Raw genomic sequence first — 20,463 nt, 5'->3', positions numbered from 1 at the left:
ATGAATATGGATAGTCCTATGAGATATCTTATAAGGCAAATTCATGTGAAACTACAAACACTTAGATTTTCGTTGTCGAAACATTTATTCATTAACTTTGTTATATATACGGTACATATCCATGATTTACTTACCATTGGCACGCTAGTAGAACACCAACATGGCAGTAACTAGTACATCTATCTGATCTCAGCTAGTCATTAAAACAAAGACGCTGAGGAGGAGCTGCCATAAAAGTGGGCTCTGTGAAACCTGGATCGGCTCACGTATAGAACTCCTCCAAATTCCCTGGCAACTTGGGTGCTATCAAGCGTCATCTCTTTCTTCGGAGGAGTGTTGTAGCCATAATGCACATTAGTAGGAGGGGGTCTCGCTGTTGGCCTCCTGCTCCTCCCAAAGTACTCTAACATCTCAAAAGCCTCCTTGCCCACCTTCCCAAGGTCACTCTGTGGCGATGCCATAAAATGATGGGATCTTGGAGAAGATGGAGCTTAAGATTACTACTAATTTGCTCTTGCTGAACAACTGTATGAGGTTCTCCTTTTATAAGCAAGGTTTGGATCAATCTTTTGAAACCCGGATCCAAACGCACCTACTCAACCAACTAAAGCAATGACTGAAGACTAAATTGGTCTTATTCTGCCTGTGAAGGTAGGCCCCTCGAACTGATTCGCTCGAAAAAACTCGGAACCTGCTTTTGTTGACTCCAAGTCAAGGTCTAGGTTTTGCTTTTCAGTGATCTTGGTGTATATCTTTGCTCAATTGTTTGTGTGAATGGAATATTTAAGAGGAATTCTTGAATTGACCATGCATTTGATGATGGAAAAGGGAATTATGTGGATAAGTATTGTGGTAGAAGCACTAATCACTTCTGTTTCATAATTGGAATGGTATTAAAGTTTATTTGAGTTCATAATTGTGATGGTATAAATCTTCATACAAGATTGGAATAGATTCGGCAATGCATTATTATGTAACTTTATTGAATATTTCCATGCTCATATTTATCCCTGTATAATAGTCATGTTTCTATCCTTATGTTTGATTATTTCCTTTTTTTAATTAAAAGTTTATTTGAGTTTGGAATTGATTCCCTAATGCATTATTATGTGACTTTAGATCTCCAACTTCTTAGCAAGTGTTTTTTTTATACGCAAGTATCAGATCTGAGTAGATATTCAAATTTTGTATACATGTGTCTGTACTTTCTTAAATATCAACTCCACATCAAAATATTCGCCCTTAAACATACTACGAATAGATACATAGTAGTCGTATAAGGTGGTGGTCGTAGGGAGGGGAGGGGCGAGCATGTGTTAAGATAGAATTTACACATCGAAATATCGGTAACTTCACATAAGAAGCAAAACATCAAAGAGTATCAAGAAGAGTATCAACAAGTAGATCGGAACTGCAATCTTGTTCGCGTGGTTCTGGTGGCCATAGCCATATGGGAAAGGATTCTCACCCAAATATTCAGCAACATTGAAATCTCCTGCAACAACAAGAAACCGAAAACACATAAGTTAGCCTTCGAACAACATATGTATATGCAATGCGGTTTGAATTCCTACCTCTTTTGCTTGTATGGCCACAACCTTGATCGAGGGTGTACTTGACGACTTGCAGTGATGCACCGTTGTAGAATCTGAAGTTATATAGTATGTGATCGACACACGAAAGCACGAGCTTCGTCTCGGAGAGGCATGGACCGCCACAAAAGTCATCGGTCGCTTCTACGGGAATATTGAATGTCCCTGCTGCATCCAGTCTATATGAATCTTGGCAATTGCTATACACCTAATACAAAAAGACAAGCTAAAGAGATCATAAAAGCTTTGGCCTTGCTTGAACTATGGATCGTTAAACAACTAACCGCATTGTTATCGAAACATGCCATTGCTTTCGCAACGAAGCCTATGGGACCTTCATCTACAAACAAACAGAAAAATGTGTCTATCCATCTATCTCTATATGTATATGTGTGTATGTATATATATATATACCTGACTTGACGAAGGTTGTGGAGAAGAGAAGGAGAGCGAAAGAGAAACACCGAGTCTTGAGAGTAGAAGTGGAAGCCATGTTAGTGCCTTGAAGCATTCGATTAGATTGGAGATAAGTTCAAGTTATAGATAGAGAGATTGATAGATAGATATAGTTTGGTGGGAAAAAATGGGAGATAGTTTTGACTTAAGAGAATGAAACATGAAGTGATGTAGGAGAAGATGTTTCAAAGTTACTTCAACCACCATACATTAATTTTCTAGCTAGTGGATTAAAAAAAGATAGATTAATTTTCTTTACAAAAATGTTAAATAAATTTTAGAGGTATTTTCAAAATGTTGTGAAAAGTTTTGAAGTTTCCTCCTCCAATGTTTAAATTTAAAATGCTCTTGTTATGTTGACAAGACAAGTGAATGATTGAATAGTAATTTATAAGAGTCAAATTGGTATTTTAGTACTAAAGAGGGTCTTTTTGATGAGAAAATAAAAGGAATAAATTAATTATAAGAATATTTTTATTTTTTAAAATGACAAATAAGATTTTATTAAAGTCAAAATGCTTGTGCTATTTCCATTTTACCTCTTTAAGTTTACTAAAATCACTCTTTATTGACAAGTGATTTATTTACATTGATAACTTATAAGGGTGAAATTGATATTTTAATCTTAAATAGGGTCATTTTGATAATAAAATACGGTAGGCATTAAAAAAAAACAATACATTTCGGATCGGATCCAGCACCGCCCGCGGCAGATTCGAGCCCGAATCCAATTGGATGTCAGGCCCGCTAGGCCCATTTGGAGCTGGGCGGCCCAATTACCCATTGCCATTAAAGGTAACTTTCTGGCCTCTGCCCGTCTCGTCCCCTGGCGAAAAACCCAGAGGCTTCTACGGCGACGGATTCGCCTCCGCCTCGACCCGCACGTCTCACCGCCGGCCGGCGCCACCAATCCGGCCCCCTTAACACCGCTAGTCTCACATCTTCCTATCTTGCTCGATCTCTCTTAATTTCTCTCTCTGGTGTTTCTCTTTTTCCCTTTTCCCCCTTGCGGCACTCGCTGCTGAGCCGACCGCAAGAGACGCGTTCGTTTCTCTGGTGACTTCCGATCAGCCTTGCATCGGGAAGGACCTCCTTAGATCCTCTCATCCCGGAAAGGACCAACCCATTTGGGTCAGAATAGGGAAAAGGGTAGTTTTCCAGTGAGACTAAGCCCTTCCCTTCGACGTTGCCAAAGCTACACTGTGAACATAACAAGTTGCTTCTCATGACTGAGACATCGAAGAAAAAGGTCCGCGATCGCTCCATGGTAAGTCTATATCGACTCGATGGATAAAAAAGTTGTTTTTCTAACGAACAACTAATGGTGGACTAGGCTTTGATGGTGTAAACTATGATAGGAAGAAAAAAATCTTTCTTTTTATGTGGTGAATGCTTTGTCTATTAGGAGTTCAAAGGATTCTTGAATGACCTTCAAGATTGGGATTTCTTGCGTGATGGTAAGGATCATAATCAGAAAGGTCGTGACCGTCAGAACAATAAGCTGGTAAATTCTCGTTTCCCTCCTCATTTCTTCAATAGTACAATATGACAGCGCTCATTTCGACCTGATTTTCTTCAGTCTGGAGGATAAGTTACCGACTAGTTTAAGAATAACGACTACTGTTATTTAAGGTTCTCCCATTTTTTATGTTTGTTTTTAAATTTGATTTGGCGATTAAGATAATTGCAAAGTGGCAAATTGTATTCACTTTTATATTGGTTCAATTACTGTGGCCGTATGAATTCTTGGAAGTTTTTGCAGGATCATATAAATTTCCTGATGACAAATAAGCAACGTGTATATGACTGTATAAGAGGGTGTAGTTTCTTTACATGAGAAAGTAGCAGTGTTTTTTTCTTGGGTTTTTAGGGACATCTCTGTCATATATAAGTCTCATAAAAACAGTTGAATATTGGATTTGGTGCTGAAGGTGAATAAGGGTTGCGATCAAGATTTAACATCTCTATGAGTTGTTAATTTTGGCACTGACCACTTGCATACAACGTTAGTGCATGGTTGTCCTAGTAGGTATCTTAGAGGAGATGGAGGCAAAGGAAGAAGGGGGAAGGAGAGGCTAAGAATAAAAAGAGGAGAGGAGGAGGTGATAGCGGGATTTACTTGTTTCTGAACTGCCTATGTCCAATTAGTTTCAAATGTTTGGTTCTTCACAGACTCTTCATCAGTTGGCTTGTTCACCATTCTAGGATCTAGATATCCGACTATTTGCGAAGATCATTTCAGCCTTAATCACCATCAGAATTCATTATCACATGTTGAAGAGAGTCCAATATCTTGTGCAGTTGCACATTTTGAGCTTTAGCTAAATGTAAGCTCTAGAATTTAGTAGTGAAGAGAATTTCAATTTCGAAGTTTGTATAATGTGGCATTCTTAGACTTTTTCTATGCCTGTATTGTAGGAAATAGTGTAAATTTTGTTTTTTGTTTAAATAGCAGTGAGGCAATATGGATTCCAGATGTCTAACTGTTTGCCATCTCTTTGTTCTCTAGTGGAACGGAGAGTTTCTTACGTTTGCAGTATAGGAGATAGTATACATGTTATTTGTTTAATGAAGACTATACTGATTACAGATTGCCGATGGAAATAAAGCATCTAGTAGTGATCGCTCTGCACAGTTTGATTATTTGAAATACACTGATCCCATAGGCCAAATATCTGGCATTAACTCTAATGATCAAGTTCTACCAGATGCCTCCTCAGAAAAGGAGTTGGTAAGAAATTTTTTTAACTATTGTCATTATGTGGAGTTTCTCCTTGTTTTTAAAGTTAGACTTTCTCATAGAGTTGTCATCTTTCTGTCCTGCTTGTAGGGTAACGAGTATTTTAAGCAGAAAAAGTTTTCAGAAGCAATTGACTGCTACTCTAGGAGTATTGTACTATCACCCACTTCTGTTGCTTTTGCTAATAGAGCCATGGCATATCTTAAACTTAAAAGGTAAGTTTAACGAGATTAGACTAGATAAATCTGTTTGGTGCAAATTATTAAGTTGTTATAGTTGTCTCACTATCATGCATATTGTGATTTTTCTTATATTTTATATTGTGAATCAATATAATGTTATCATCACAATACTATTTGTTAACTCCATTTGTTTTCCTCATTTATGTTTCAAGATCTTCATTTCTTTGCAACTCAACATTTTTATTTTACCCTTTCAATGCATGCTTTGATCAATTTTCAGTTGTTGGTGTTTCAATTCGTGGACTCTATGCAAAATTAGTAACTAGATCACTCGTCAGTTTTTCTTTCAATCATCAATATAACATGGAAGTTTTTCTATCTCTTCATGTTCATTTTAAAGCCCTCTAACATGCTGCTCACTTAGGGTTGCTTCAAATATTGTGGTTAATAGTTTATTCTTAGATTTCGGTCACTATTTGTTTATGTTATTTTATTAATATTGTATCCGAAGCCTTTACGGCATTCTCTTGGTTTTCTGAGTTCAGATAGATTCTTAAAGAAGTATAAACAAGATGATTCCCCCCTTTTTTAATTTGTTTTTCTTTTATATTTGATTTTGTATTTAATGTTCATTAGATATGAAGAGGCTGAGAGTGACTGTACCGAGGCCTTAAACTTGGATGATCGTTATGTCAAAGCGTACTCCCGACGTGCTACTGCCAGGAAAGAACTCGGGAAGCTTAAAGCAGCTTTGGAAGGTATTGAAAACTGTTGTATTTCAGTGTATCCCTTTATTACAGTTCATGCATATCCGAGTCAGTTTATCTTGTTTCTGAATTTGCTGATGATTAAGTTCTTACTGCAGATGCTGATTTTGCTGTGAGACTTGAGCCCAATAATAATGAAGTCAGAAAGCAATATTCTGAGACAAAAGCTTTGTATGAGAAGGTGCCATTTTTTTCCCTTTCCACACACTGTAAACAAAATAGCAGTATTTCTGATATTTTCTTCTGTCATAAACCAATCGCTAAAGTACAATCTTTTTATGCCTTTTTAGATGTAGAAGCTGCTTGGATGCTACATGATCAAATAGTTAAATAGTGCAAGTTAATATAAGTAACAAAATATCTATTAATGTTATGGGGCTTGAGACGCACATCTTACCGAAGTAAGACACTCTAGATATAAATTTTTACAATTCAAACACATATGGGGAATTTTTGTCAAAATATTTCACTAACAAAATTATAGTCCATAAAATATTAAACAATAATGTAAATATAAAATTCATTAGCACATAAATACATTATATGCATAATTTAAATCAAAAAAAACTTTAAATATCTAAATCATTAAAATCTTCATCATCTTCCTCAATCATTTCATTGTCATCATCATCATCATTTCATTGTATAGTTGAATCTTCATCGGTTTCCTCAAGACTAATTTCTCACAAGGCGCTAGCTAGAGGCTTGCTTGACTGCACCTAGGCGCAGCTAGGCGAGCGTCTTTAATAACTATGAGATATTCATTGCTTAATCCCTTTCAATAAACTTCTACTCATTAGATATAATGGCAGCAATGATCCTATGTCTCATGCAAACGCTCATCATGGTTTGAAATTTAATGAGTATTTTAGAATTATCATTCCTTAATCCCTTGTCATGACACCAAGTGTCTTTATACGGTTGAAATCATGGAATTACTTCAGTTACACCAGCAGTAGGATTGCCGTATTGTGTCTCTATTCTGGATTGGTTTGACATATTAAAACTGGAATACGACAATTTTTACCATTTCTAAACTTCAAAAAATAATAATAATAAATTAAAAAATAAAAAATACTTGTTCCATGAAACAGTCAACTGTATCTTTGTTAGCTCTGGGTTTTTTTCTCTTGTTAGTAGCTATTAATCTTTACATTCCATGCCCAATAGTCTTTTGACAACTTATGAAGACTATACTGCCTGGTGTTGTAGGAAATTACTAAAAGGAATTCCGAATCCTTAATGACAGTCAGTAAAGGCAGTGAACCACCAGATAGCTTCCAAGCAAAATCAAAAATTGTTAAGGATGATCATCTGGTATCAAGCAAAGCCCAAAAAGTGACAACAAATGAGCAAAAATCTGGCTCAGTGGTATGTCGTTGTGGTGATTTATTTGTGATAATTGTTTGGATTGGGCAATAATCACATGAAAATGTGATGGGAAAGAAAACAGATTCGGATATTGAGCTACTTCATGTGAAAAATGAGGCATCTTTGCCCATTCATATTCACTATACATCATGTTTTTTTGATTTTTGTTGCCTGTATTCCAGTGGTATTATGCAACCATGGATATGGCCCAATCTGGTTCACATTTTGAAGCTATTAAATTTGATGCTACAAAGACATTGCTAGAAATCTAAATTGTTTGGAATCAGCTACAATTAGCTGTAGTTCTTAAGAAAAAGTGATTGTAGATCATTTGGGCACACATTATTGCAACTCTGGCATTGTAAGTTTCTTAGCTGACAAGTGACTCCTGGTAGTGTTACTTCTCAAGTGGTTATCATTACTTGACTATGCTATCTAAAACCTACAGTAGATGCTATTATCGTAATACAAAAGTTGAGGCTACCACCAGCTCCAAACTTACAAGAGATGATATTTCATGAAAGACAAAAAAACGTCGTATATTTTAGAAAAAAGTTCTGTTCTGTATGCATAATTGTTGATAGCTTATCTTCTGATCTTATTTTTGAAACTGTTTCATCATTTTGCTTGAATTAGTGTTAAAGAACTGTTTGAGTGAATTTGTTGTTTTGCTTATATTCTTGCAACAGCAAATGATCCAAAAGAGAAGTGAAGGTGCTCAAGCGAAGTATGAGCTAAAAGAATCACTGCAAGATGTCGCAACTCGTGCTGCTTCTCGAGCTTTGGAGTCTACAGCTGTTGGTCTTACTGCTCCAAAATCAGCTTATGAATTCGAGGTTTCATGGAGGGCACTGTCTGATGATAGTGCTCGCCAAATGCAATTGCTGAAGGTTTGCCCTGACATACACATACATATATTTACTTTGCTTTCAAGGGACTTGTAATACAATACTCGAAATCCGTCTAATGTTTCTCCTTGTGAAACCAGATGATCCCACCGGTGACACTCCCTCATATATTTAAAAATGCCTTGTCCGCGCCTATTTTGGTTGACATCGTCAAATGCATTGCCACATTTTTCAAGTAATCTTTTGTTTTTAAGAATCTCTAACGATTATAATACTTTCTATTCAACTGCATATTTGTATTGAGATCATGTGTTCCATTCTTAGGGAAGACAGTGAGTTAGCTGTTGGCATTCTGGAGAATATGACCAGAGTACCACGTTTCGACATGCTAATGATGTGCATTTCAACTAAGGATCGATCTGGTGAGCTCAAGTTCTTAACTTCCAGTTCCTTTTAGCTAATGGAACAGTGTGTTAAACTTTTGGTGGTTCTTTCTAAAATTGCTAACCACAGATAATTGTTTTAACCCCTCTCGTCTACAGAAATTCATCGCATATGGGGAAATATCTCCTCGTGCGCGACTATTCCAGCATCTCACCGGGAAGCATTGGCTCGGCTTCGAACCAAGTACTGTAATAGGGAGGACAGTATGTATGTGTCAAATGGCTGGTTAAAGTGAGGTGAAGTATGAGTTCATCTTTCCAGAAATTAATGTATGACATGAAAAGCAGTTGAAGTCACCTGTTGTGTTTCAGTCTAACTAAAACCGGATCGCATTTTCGCCTATAATTTAATCGTCGAAGTTATAGACTTCTGTTTCAACTATAATGCAGATGGTAACCTTTCCAAATTGATTGTTAAGATAGTTCTACAAGTCTTGGAATTAACACATTCGGACTTGGTTGAGTCTGCCTGAATCAAAAGCAGTTGTAACAGTTAACACAAGTCAGCTGGAAAGAATTGTGGATCTGTTGGGTTCCTTCAATTGAACTTGTAGCTCAATCGAGATGAATGAGTTATCATACACTGAACTTCAACTTGTCTAAATTGAGTTCCACTTGTAGAGTTTGCTTGAGTTGAAGGTATAGAGCTCAAGATGAAGCAAAAAGAAGAAGGAACTACCCTTAATTGAGTGAAGTATTTTTTTTTTATCACTCTCTTGTCCTTCATCCTCTTCCATCTTCATCAACAGCCTCATCCTTACTCATCCTATTCACCCTCTCAAACTTGGTCATGGCCGCGTGTCTGGCTTTTTCTCTATTTGTTTCAGAATCGTATCGCTTTGCCATCGGAACCCTTCAAACAACATATTAGACATCGACAATCACCACGACGCTATGGATGACAATATTTGTGAGCTCCCTGTAGACGATATCATTTTCTGAAAAAGAATAAATCCTCAAAGTATAATTAAATTAGTTATTGTGAAACAAATTTTTTAAAATAGATAAGGATCAAATCTCAACGAAACCAGATAATATCCTCTTATGTAGTAACCAACTACAACTTCTCAATTTATCTCTTCATAAATAATCATAAGATACCCGTATGAAACTAAAAATTTTATCTTTTTTTTTTTTATTTTGAAGAAGAAAAAGATAAAAAAAGATAAAAAAAAAAAGATGAGCGTGCACACATAATGGTGGTGATCTTTGTATCGTTGGCCTCTATGAATTGGGCACCTCAGCCAACATCTAAATATTTAATTAAGACAAAAGGTGTAAAAAAAATTAAATGCATTAATTGAATTTTCTTTTTAAAAAAGTGTGAAAAAAGATGGAAGAGCTAGTTCTTTGCTTAGAGAATTTATTAACCATATAAAAAGTAGTTATTAGACAGTGTTAAAAGGATAACAACTTAAATGACTAAAATCATGATGACAAGCATTTTATTAGCTTCATTGGCATGATCAATTTGATTCCAATTATATTCCTCCTAAAAAATTAATGAAAAACTTTGCAAAAACTTTTTCTTAATTGGGATTATAGACAGTGTTTTATAGGTTACCAAAAACTCAATACTCGAGTTATTGAGTCAAAACCACAAAATCTTTAATACATTATAGTTAAGAAATAACAGAATTCAACGATATCAAAACTCGGTACCTTCAATGAAGTTTGATGCAAACCATTTTGTTTTTGTATCCTCTGGTCATTCTTCTGTTGCTGCAAGTAGTAATATGCACTGAATTCTACATAACTTCGCAAAATAGGGTCCAAACACTTTACCTGCTCAATGAAAGCTCAGCTAGCTAGAAGCTCCCCATCGGCGTTTTCTAGCAGGTCTTTGTTCCTTAACCTCTATTGGAGCTGGAGTAGTATCGATCTGCAGATTTTTCTCCTCTACTTGTTTAGGAGCAATTGGTTCTTTGAACCTCTCCCTGCGTTTTTCCATCTTTGCTAGTGCCTCCAGTATGCGATTGTTGCAGTATCCCCCAAAGTTGTTGGCATTCGTAGCCGTCTCTTTGGTTTGTACTTTTTTCACTTCTAACTGAGCCGGCAAGCAAGGCTTAACCACAGGGAGGTCCATGCGTTTCTTTGGAATTCGATCACTTGGTAACAAGCCAGCTACATGATCGTCATCACTTTCTTCAATCAGCTGGCCCTCTTCAATTTCATCATCTTCATGATCTTGGCCAGCTAGTGTTCCGCCGCCTACGCTGATAACCGTCTTGATTCCATCTAATCGCTGATGCTTTCTTTTAAGTTTTGACTGAGCAATCTCTTGATGGCGGACGCCTTTGGAATTCTTTACCTTTCTTCTTCTTTGACGTTTTGCGCCACTTCGCCTCTCAGTTACCATTTTATCTGGATTGTCATCTCCATGGAACTGCAACCAGAAGAGATTAGTATCTCCATCAGAAGAAACATCCTATGAGCATATTTATTGTTTGGTTTCTAATTTGAAAAACACAAATACCATAGAATGCCAAGATATAAACAATCGTTGAGGATTTATAGCATGGAAAAAAAGAGATGGATAATGCACTTTCAGACGAGAATCAGTGTGTTAAAAAAGCCTGTTGATAGGGTGAACTCATTTAACATAAACTAGGATATCTCAATCAAAAAAAAAATCCCAAACTGGAACGTTTTAGAAATTAGAAACACCATCCATGTATAGTAGTAGCAAGCAGCTTGCTATAGCATAAGAAAATCAATTAGCAAACAACTTGAGTTAAGAATTTACTACATCTTTGTCTAAATAATTCATTGTTTTTATTCAGATTAGAAATTATGAAGTAAAATTAATGCTAGAAAGAAATATAATAACTAATTGTATCATCACATTCCCCAGTATGCAAAATTTTTCCTCGATCAACTTATTAGTCCATCCTCAACATTTAATTGACAAATCTTTCTTCTAACAAGATGCCATAATTTGACCATTGTCATAACAAAGAAGCTCAAAAACAACTAAACCTCAAAGTAGAAAGAAGTCACAGTTCAGGCTGGATATGGTAGGCTATGCTAAATTCACTATAGTAAGATGAACTATACTACAATAGATAGACCATGTATCGTGGGAATGAGTTGTCATGAAAACTAAAATAATGGAACTTGCATATTTGCACAAGCTACTGGGAGAGGATAAGGTCATGTAGTGCATGATCGTAAGCACACATTGAAAGGAATTAATCTGGTAAGGTGAAAGCTTAGTAACAGAATCTATACGACAGTCATATTTGACATTATCAGGTTATGGTTCCAAAAGGCAGTTTACATAAATGGATTTTCCTCTTCCATAACTGCTCAATAGTGGATAAATGTACATTTGAGCCCCCAAATAGTCGAGCCTCAAAGGTTTGTGGGAAGGGACAAATTAATGATAGATTGCGACATTTGTGGGAAGGGACAAATGTGACGGTTTACAAAATAATATCAGCATCGATTCTTGTTCAGAATTCAGATAACAGAAAAAATAACACACATTCTAGTATCAAGCATTGATGGAGGATAACTTGTAGTGTACAAGAGGATTGGACTGGTAGGTTCCTTTAGCAAAATTTGAATTTAGGGTATTCTGCGGACAAATTGTAAGAAGGATGTGTTTCTGTCAAAACCACAAATAGGTGTGTTGTACATCTGATACATAACGGTGCATTTTGGTATAGTCTCCAACAAAATATGCATTTGCTTGTCAGAGCAAGCATGGATCTCAGCACCTGGCAGTCTTTCTTATGGTAATATTGTTAAACCTGAAATGTATTCATATCAGCAAAGAAAAAAACTAAAAAACAGCCCGGTGCATGAAGCTCCCCCAATGCGAAGTCCTGAGAAAGGATCAAACTACATTGGATCTATTCATATCAGCAAAGAAACAGAAGATAAAATAAATCATATTTTTGTAAACAGTTAGATGAGTACTGATAGATGATAAATTACAAAAAATAATAATAGCAATAAGTTAAGATGATATGGATAGATCAAATCCCAGATTACCCAGGTTGAGGGACATACTTAAAAAATGTAAATGCCATGCGTATTACTAACAATATGACCTTCATGAAGGCTCCTGGTGGATTAGATTTATCCAATAACCCTCAAATAAATAGCGAGGACAGAAGTTCCACTTTTCCCAGATGCATCCATTGAAATCATTTTTCAACAACTCAAATGGAATCCAAATCCAAAAATTATCCTAACAAGTTGACAGGCAAAACCAGCATGATTATCTATCAACATGGCTACTCTCAGGCTTAAATATCATTCAGTGTAGGCATGTTGAAGGGAGAAGGAAGTGAGAATGAGAGGATGCAACTCCACCTCTTAGTCCTACATTGTTGAGGCTTATCAAGCTTGCTTGGATACAAAAGGAACCTCATCTAAGTTTCTTGGCATTTTGAGTTAGATTAGACTCTATCTTGGGTTTTAACATGATATCATAGCCAATCTCTTACCTCCATTGATGTTGAAAAGTAGACATGTCAAAGGGAGTAGGAAGCAAGGAGATGATTCCCACATTATTGAAGATTATTAAACATGCTTAGATACCTCAATTAATTGCATCGGCATTTTAGTAGGCATTGGACTCCCTCTTGGGCTTTAAGTATCATTAAAGATTATAATTCTGAAGAGTGATACAAGTCGTTGAATACACCTTTCTTAAACTTCTCAGATAGATGAGATCGCGGATTCTTAACGGTCAAGATGATTTTGATGGAGAAAATCTACTAAAGAAAAGCTTCATCAACAAGTTTCTAACAGATCAAAGTGACTTACTGAAAACTGTTGCATAAAACTCTCATGAAAGAAACTTTGTACACATCCCTATGGGAAAAAAATAAAAAGACTAGAGAAAGAACCCAAAGTTCTTATTCTTAAGAAATTAATGAGCTCTCACACTGGTGCATTTTAAGCTAGCAATTATTGTTTCAATTCAAAGCATAAACTGCAATTTCTTAGATTGAATCTACTTACTGGTTCAAAGAGAGTAACAGAATTTCAGTAAAAGGTGTTCTATGATCTAGCAACAGTAACAACTCTAATAATTCACTCACTATTGAGAACAAGAAGGAACCAAGTTGGGTTTACCTTTTACTTCTGCTATTTGCAAGCAGATCAATGTCACATGACTCGCCTAGCACAATATCTGATAATAATGCTACTTGAGCAATATAAAGACAGCAATGTAACTGAACCAGAGCAACTAAAAGAAATTGTTATTGTTTCGTTAGTCATCTGACCAACACAATCACTATCAACAAACAAGCATGTCAAGCTGACAGGAAAAAGATGAGCAGTTCCTAGGAATTGTGCAATCTAATATGCATTATGCAAAAACAATTATAAATAATAAGTAATCATGTAGTTTAAAAATATTCACAGACAACGAACAGACTTGATGAAAACAATAATGCGATAATTTTGGTGTTCTAACCAATGCATAATGTTGAAATTGAAGTACCAGAATAAGGTAGCAAGTCATAATACATAAATAAGAGGAAAAAATGGTTCATCAGATATCAGACAGGAAACGAAGAAAAAACACAACAGAATGCCATAACATGTAAGAAATATAATAATAAATTAATTTATTATCAAGTTTCCTTGTCTACCACAATGGTCCATATGGTTCTTATAATACCAGTTTAGCTCTTCTTAAAAAATTTACAAAACTAGGAGTATGGGCAATTCTACCATAAGCATGCTGGCACTCGTGGTACTGATATCGACCATACCAAAATTGACATTTTGAACTTCTAATTGATGTACTTGTAGCACACAATAAGAGAAGATTCCTGTAGTGGTACTGATATTGGTCCTTGAACCTTGATCCTGATATTACATGAAAAAAAAAGAATTGCTACTTAAGAAACAATGAGAAAGAAGTGTTCACTACGTACTTAAGAATAAGTTGCCTTATCCTCTGTAAATTTAAATGTGGAGTGATCAATTGTTCATCCAAGGACAACCTCATGAATTCTTTACAAGGTAATATAATGTGAGTAAAAGTGAAACCACCAAATACTGTAATGGCAGGTCTATTTAAACTGATACAAATACAGTGATACAAAATATTAGACTTGGTCAACCCAAGTTTTACCTTTCTTTTCACACCATTCACACGCAAATTAATAGGCTCCCTATGCTCTAAAGTGCCCAAGTCATGCCTCTCCTTATCAAAATTCTCCAACAAAAATCTACCACCTCTCGTAGACTCAGGTGTGGTGTATTCTTCAGTGATTACTTTCTTCCTACCACTAAAATGTACATGATCTTCAGAGTAATTGTAACCAACATCATGATGGTTTACATGAATTTTATCCGTTCTTGAATTCTTTACAAAGTTGGGGGATTCTTTCTCCATGGTCAAGCAGGCCTGATTTTGATGCCTAAGATAAATTTCATCATCAACAAGGCACTGTAACCTTGGCATTGCACTTATACCAGAGAATTTTATATTCTCATCATAAAGTGAATTCCCATCATCTCTTCTAAGCATAGGGTAAAGAGCAACATTTCCTTCAAGATATGAACCTTGATAGTTGATACTTCTCAAATTACTGTGACATTTATTTTTCCTAGATTTTTTGTTCCTGATGGGAAGAGATTGCTTATCATCAACACCCTGTCTACTTGATTTCAAGGTTACAGACAACTTATTTCTTTCAGTACTGGCACCATAAAAACCTCTTTTTTCTCTTGTCACATAATGCTCATCATACCAATTCATTTCCATAGCATGACTTTCATTAATCTTGCTGCGCCTTTTTAAGTTTCTTAATCCTCCAGAATTTTGCAGTGCATGCCTAGAAGATTTGCCACTGAACAATTCTTTATCCTCACTTGATGAAGCTATATGACTTCTATATCTTGCATTTTTCTTGCATTCATCTTTGATCATAATTTGCTGATCTGATTTTCTCTTCTGATGCCCCGAATATGGCACTTTTTCTGAGATGAATGAATCAGATTCTGAAATTAATTTATCAGAATCCTCACAAGGATCATTTATTGACTCCCTTTCATCATATCCCTCAGAAAAAAGGAAGTTTGTAGAATTTGTTCTATTATCCTTTGATGGAACTCTTTTTGGATGAGAACAACCCCTTTCTGACAAGTTTCTCTTGTTAGTTTCATCATAATTAGCCTTCCTGAGGGATACTTCAGTGGAAGCTTTTCTACTCGAATTGTAAACAGAATGTTCTGGGCTTTTGTAATTTCTTGATCTTCTATGTTGGTGTTCAATATTTAAATGTTTGCCAGAATCAGCATCATAACCTTGTTTCCCTTCGCTTCTAAAGCCCACTTCAAATTTGTCAATATTATTCTTGCTTGAGTCGTTGAACAAGATAGAAGCTTCTTCATGAAATACAGGAGTAACCAACTCAACCATACTGTGAACTTTCATTTGATTATGATCTCTGTAAATCTCAGGGGAGAGACCAAGGTCAACTCTGTCAAGCTTCAAATCTTTGTTCCTTGACTTTGTGTGGTTGGCTTCATAACTATTGGAGTAATAACTGTCGGACATATTTGATTCTTGTTTCACAAAATTAAGAATCTTCTTTGAACAGCCGGGATATTTAGAAGATTCAGAAAGACAGTCTGACTCTGAAGAATTTATGTTACTATCTTGAGAACAAGATATTGCTTTCTGTATACACACATTTGAATTTGAAGGAGTTCCTGCATCAATTGCCTCACAGATGCCTTTAGGTTTTGCTTTTGAAGTCTCCAAAGAGGGCATGATGGTGCTAGATGCTTGCACACCCATATTTTCACAATTCGCGCTGCACAAAGAGGAAATTTTCCTTTGACAAGATAATCAGAAATTCATATAAAGATGAAAGAGTTTTCAATGCATTCCTTTATTAATACCATATGAATCAAGAATCACTAGAATTAACTAAATAAGAAACATCTCCAGATCTGCCAATTAGCCTTAAAATGAATGCATAAAAATGACAATTTTAATTTCTGTAAATTGGTAAACCTAGTGCACAGTTGAGTAAAACTTATGTCAAATAAATCTTGATAATCAATGGGTGTAACGATGCAAGCCGAGCCGAGCTTAATTGTATTCAATCTTGTTTATTTACTGCTTGTTCAAACTTGTTTATTAAAAATCTTATCATATTGAGCTCAAAAACATTATTGTCCAAATTGGGTTAAACATTTATCTAATTAATGAAATTTATATTATTTTCTTATTTTAACATATTATAAATAATTTAAGATTATAAAATTTATTAATTAATATATTTTTATGTATTTGAAAAAAAATAGAAATATATTTAAAATGAATTTTACATAAATTAATAAATAAATTTATTCATAAATTGTTCGTGAACATTAACAAACCAAGCTGTGTTCAAACTTGTTTATATTATATATTCATTAATATTGAATGAATATAAACAAGCTTTATCGGACTAAATACCAAACTTTTCCACGAATGTCCAGTTCATTTACAACCCTACTAAAAGTACAATGTTTGGAAGTTTTTGTATACCAATTCGGTTATTTTGTTCCATTTCATTCAATCAAGCTCACTTCAGTTCTCATTCCTTTACTAATATGCTATCATTGATTTCAAACATAAAATTCAGGAAATTTCATTTATGTACATTCCTATTCTTATTCTTGGTAACCGTACAAAGCCGGAAAACCTAAATTGCTTGACCAATAATGTCCAAATTGCTCCCAAACCTAATTAAAAAAATATATATGCCAAGAAGATACATAGCAGATAAATTATTCTTACCAAAATAAATAACAAAATCACAGATCAAAAACCCTAGATAGATATCATAAATAATTTTATGGAATCAGAGATCAATTAGAGATTTGTATGTTATTGCTTGCCTCAAATTATTTTCATACATAAAAACCACTGCTTATATATCCTATAGATAACTATATAAATTATATGAAAACTAATATGTGATGATATATCATTGACCAAACCCAAAACAAGAAAGTTGAGTGATCACCTTTCATGTAGCCCATTCCCATATCCTAAGCAATGTCTATCTCCCTTTTCAACACATCCTGATTCTTCTGCTGGACAATCCTCAAAATCCTTCATAGCCACCTAAATCACCAAAAGAAAACCACAAAGTTGATATCAATATATTGAAATGTTCAAAAAACTATCATATTGTGCAATCATAAAAAAGCCACAAAGTCTGAATATAACATCTTCAACAACATATTTCAAAACATACTTGTATAACTACATCAGAGTCCCTATGTCTTGCTCGCTTTATGTCTATCGAAGGTACACGCTCGCCAATACCATGTTCCACCTGTATTGCTCTACCCTTTCTCTGGGTTACATAAACATAATTAGAATATGCAATGGAACAAACGTGTAACAACTACATACCAAATGAGACATCAAATGAAAATGGATCGACAGGAAGCAAAAGTTCACTTTTAACATACCATGTCAAGCCATCTTAGTTTGTGATCTAGATTGCCATTGGAAACAGAAGCCTTTTCTCTGTTTATGTGATGAACAGATTCACACTCATAACTATCTTTAGTTGGCATCTGCATGAACTGAAGTACCAGGTTTGAGAACCACTGAATAGAACATCTGGAAGATGACAAAACTAAAGAATGATCTAACTCCGGAGTGGATATTATACCTGATTCGGCCTAGATGATTCACTAACAATAAATGGTTCAGACATTTCAGTCTGCTGCTGCCTAAACTGATCCTGAAAAAAAAAATCTCAGATTCATGCAAATGGTCAGGCAGCTTCAGAAAGAATATCAACATGATATCAGCCAAAATTACCAATTCTCTGCAGTAGCTTCTCCAGCTTTCTTCATTTAGGTCAAAATTGAAGTAATCAGTTATATCTACCTCCGGCTGCCTCCAAGGCTTTTGCTCAAGTGCTTCAATATTGATGTCAAAAATTGTCCTAGAAATTGTCAACCAAGGACAATCACGTCTATACTAGAAAATATATCCAAACAAATATATCAAAATAAAACAACTGAGAGGCCTCTTAAAAGATTTGATCATGAGAAAAGCAACAAACTGTAGCCATTATGGATACTACATTGATAGCAGACAACAATTCATAGTGGATAACGAAACAGGTGGTAGCAATACAGAGAATAAAAGTAAACACCTGACTGATATTCAAATATACACAAAAGTTTCAACTTCTATGAAACTAAAGAAGCCATAAATTTTCTCAATTATGGAACTACATAAACAGACCTTTTTCTGGGCCAGAAAAGATGTCTATTATGAGATGTTGACAAGATACAGGAATTGCAGGATGCAGAAACACCAAAGGGTATGGTAAGCTGATCACAGGCACCATTCTGTGAGACTGAAGTTATTGATTTGGTTGGAAATCCTCCTATTCGTGATCTTACACACTATGAAATGCAAACAAGGCATACGTTAGAAGTCAAAAATTACTGCAAAATAGACAAACTTAGCAAAAACAGCCTATAACAGAAAGTTACCAAGTTTAGTACTAGAGAAATTTGTAGCTTGTACCTAAAATGTCCTACACCCTTAGAAACAGTTTCTAACTATCAAAACAAGGTTTACTTATCTAATTCATATAAAGCATTGAAATACAAATGTTATGCAACTCCAAACCATAAACAGCATATTCTTCATGTTCACATTTCTGGTGCCTTTGTGGTTCACATGATTCTATTTCCCTATTTATGGTGTAGCGATAAAGTATACTAACACCAAAATTATGCCAAATCTCTATTTATGATCAATATTACTACATCTATAATAGATTCTACACATGCCTGTGCAAAAATGATGTCCTTCACAAGTAAAGGAGCAGTTTCCTCTTGTACATGCTAGTTTCAAAGTTTTCATCTTTGACCCTTTTTTTGACCTTTAAAATAAGTATTTCAGTCAGAAACTAGCTTGATTGCAGAAATCACACAAGTAAGTCTCACTAGTAATCAAAAATGACTGAACTTAATTTAGAAAGCATACAGCACTACCCTTACTGCAAAATGGAACTCAATTAAGCCACCAATAAAGAAAAATACCCAATGTATAAGAGCAACATAAAGAGGAAAACACTGAGACAAAACATCACTTGCACCAAAACTATTGAGACAAAATAATCATGCAAGCCTTTAAAATTGTACCCAACCGACCTGCCTCGCACTTCTATTAGCACTTCCATGCGCCAGCCCATCCGTGATGGGCAACCTTTCAACTCGCTTAAGGTTATTTTTCCGATGTTGACTGAACTCAGTAAGGATCACCAAATCCCCGTCCTCGTCCTCGTCCTCTTCTTGGCACCACCCCGCTCCCAAGCCACTATTTCGTCTCTCCAAAGCCATCATACGTGAGCAGTTTTCTTCGTTCAGGACTATATGGAGGTCATCTTCGCTCTCGCTCTCGACCGCCATAACTAAATCCTCGGCATCGTCACAACTCGTCGGCCTCTCACCTGACCCCTCACTGATAGAATCAACCTCCTTTCCCAAGCACGATCCCTGAATGACGGCGATGCCGGCGTTCACTTGGTCGTCGAGGTCAGCGTAAAGATCTTCGAAATCTTCCTCCACCGATCCCATAGCAACCTGAGGAAGCGAAAGAAGTGATACCACTGGACTAAACCTGGGACCGCATAGCGATCAACGGGATGATCGGAGACTGCGTGGCTTCAGATCAAGGAGGAAGAGAAGAAACCGACTGATCAACATGATTCTGAAACCCTAATCCGCTACGGAGATACGATTGGCGGAAATCGGCAGACCCTGCCGCACTGGAGAGAGAGACGATAGACACCAGTATTTCGCCGAGGATATTTTTTTATATCGTGCCACTTTTACATCTTCATCCTCCCCAAGTTCAGAAATATCTGAAACTGCTCCCTCGCTAAATAAATAAAATTTTTTGCGTGTGTTATAAATTCCAGCCTCTCTTTTTAATCATCATGATTTAAAAAATATTAAGTAATAGTTTAATTAAAATTTTATTAAGAATTTTATTTCCATCAATTGACATATTTTTTATTTTAAAAAAAAAAGAATTAATCGATAAATATATAAT

General features: G+C 35.6%; 3 protein-coding genes across 4 annotated transcripts; 1 reads left to right on the top strand and 2 right to left on the bottom strand.

Moving 5' to 3' along the window:
* Window positions 1-1,167: 1,167 nt before the first annotated feature.
* LOC141815247 (uncharacterized) lies at window positions 1,168-2,103 on the bottom strand. The gene is made up of 4 exons (XM_074703162.1): window positions 2,007-2,103; window positions 1,877-1,932; window positions 1,575-1,800; window positions 1,168-1,495 (listed from the first exon to the last, which is right to left on the bottom strand). The coding sequence occupies exons 1-4, from the start codon at window positions 2,101-2,103 to the stop codon at window positions 1,353-1,355; spliced, it is 522 nt and encodes a 173-aa protein (XP_074559263.1). The 3' UTR covers window positions 1,168-1,352.
* A 781-nt stretch (window positions 2,104-2,884) lies between these two features.
* On the top strand, window positions 2,885-8,778 carry LOC141821825 (uncharacterized). Its single transcript, XM_074709193.1, has 11 exons — window positions 2,885-3,315; window positions 3,454-3,552; window positions 4,639-4,779; window positions 4,879-5,003; window positions 5,607-5,728; window positions 5,836-5,918; window positions 6,950-7,108; window positions 7,798-7,998; window positions 8,097-8,191; window positions 8,281-8,378; window positions 8,499-8,778. Exons 1-11 carry the CDS (start codon window positions 3,274-3,276, stop codon window positions 8,633-8,635), a joined length of 1,302 nt encoding a protein of 433 aa, XP_074565294.1. The 5' UTR covers window positions 2,885-3,273; the 3' UTR covers window positions 8,636-8,778.
* Window positions 8,779-9,925: 1,147 nt separating this feature from the next.
* LOC141821859 (uncharacterized) lies at window positions 9,926-20,162 on the bottom strand. 2 transcript variants are annotated; one of them, XM_074709234.1, is made up of 9 exons: window positions 19,560-20,162; window positions 18,640-18,803; window positions 18,208-18,334; window positions 18,056-18,127; window positions 17,850-17,966; window positions 17,630-17,731; window positions 17,396-17,496; window positions 14,503-16,192; window positions 9,926-10,785 (listed from the first exon to the last, which is right to left on the bottom strand). In XM_074709234.1, the coding sequence occupies exons 1-9, from the start codon at window positions 19,983-19,985 to the stop codon at window positions 10,204-10,206; spliced, it is 3,381 nt and encodes a 1,126-aa protein (XP_074565335.1). In that variant the 5' UTR covers window positions 19,986-20,162; the 3' UTR covers window positions 9,926-10,203. The 2 variants fall into 2 exon arrangements, with proteins under 2 accessions (XP_074565335.1, XP_074565336.1); XM_074709235.1 differs by having other exon boundaries at window positions 18,056-18,121.
* Window positions 20,163-20,463: the final 301 nt, after the last annotated feature.

This window comes from Curcuma longa, chromosome 2, assembly GCF_044706935.1.
Source record: "Curcuma longa cultivar G26 ecotype Majalengka, Jawa Barat chromosome 2, ITB_CL_G26_1.1, whole genome shotgun sequence".
NCBI classification, from domain to species: Eukaryota; Viridiplantae; Streptophyta; class Magnoliopsida; order Zingiberales; family Zingiberaceae; genus Curcuma; species Curcuma longa.
This window is presented reverse-complemented; position numbering and strand designations above follow the sequence as displayed.

Coding starts and splice junctions, on each gene's coding strand:
- LOC141821825 (XM_074709193.1), top strand. CDS start 3,274: ATGACTGAGACATCGAAGAAAAAGGTCCGCGATCGCTCCATG. Junction 5,729..5,835: donor GCTTAAAGCAGCTTTGGAAG/GTATTGAAAACT, acceptor TTCTTACTGCAG/ATGCTGATTTTGCTGTGAGA. Junction 7,999..8,096: donor GCCAAATGCAATTGCTGAAG/GTTTGCCCTGAC, acceptor TTGTGAAACCAG/ATGATCCCACCGGTGACACT.
- LOC141815247 (XM_074703162.1), bottom strand. CDS start 2,103: ATGCTTCAAGGCACTAACATGGCTTCCACTTCTACTCTCAAGACTCGG. Junction 1,801..1,876: donor CATGTTTCGATAACAATGCG/GTTAGTTGTTTA, acceptor TTTTTGTATTAG/GTGTATAGCAATTGCCAAGA. Junction 1,496..1,574: donor TGGCCATACAAGCAAAAGAG/GTAGGAATTCAA, acceptor TTGTTGTTGCAG/GAGATTTCAATGTTGCTGAA.
- LOC141821859 (XM_074709234.1), bottom strand. CDS start 19,985: ATGGGATCGGTGGAGGAAGATTTCGAAGATCTTTACGCTGACCTCGAC. Junction 18,335..18,639: donor CTTTTCTGGCCCAGAAAAAG/GTCTGTTTATGT, acceptor GACAATTTCTAG/GACAATTTTTGACATCAATA. Junction 17,967..18,055: donor AATCATCTAGGCCGAATCAG/GTATAATATCCA, acceptor CTGGTACTTCAG/TTCATGCAGATGCCAACTAA.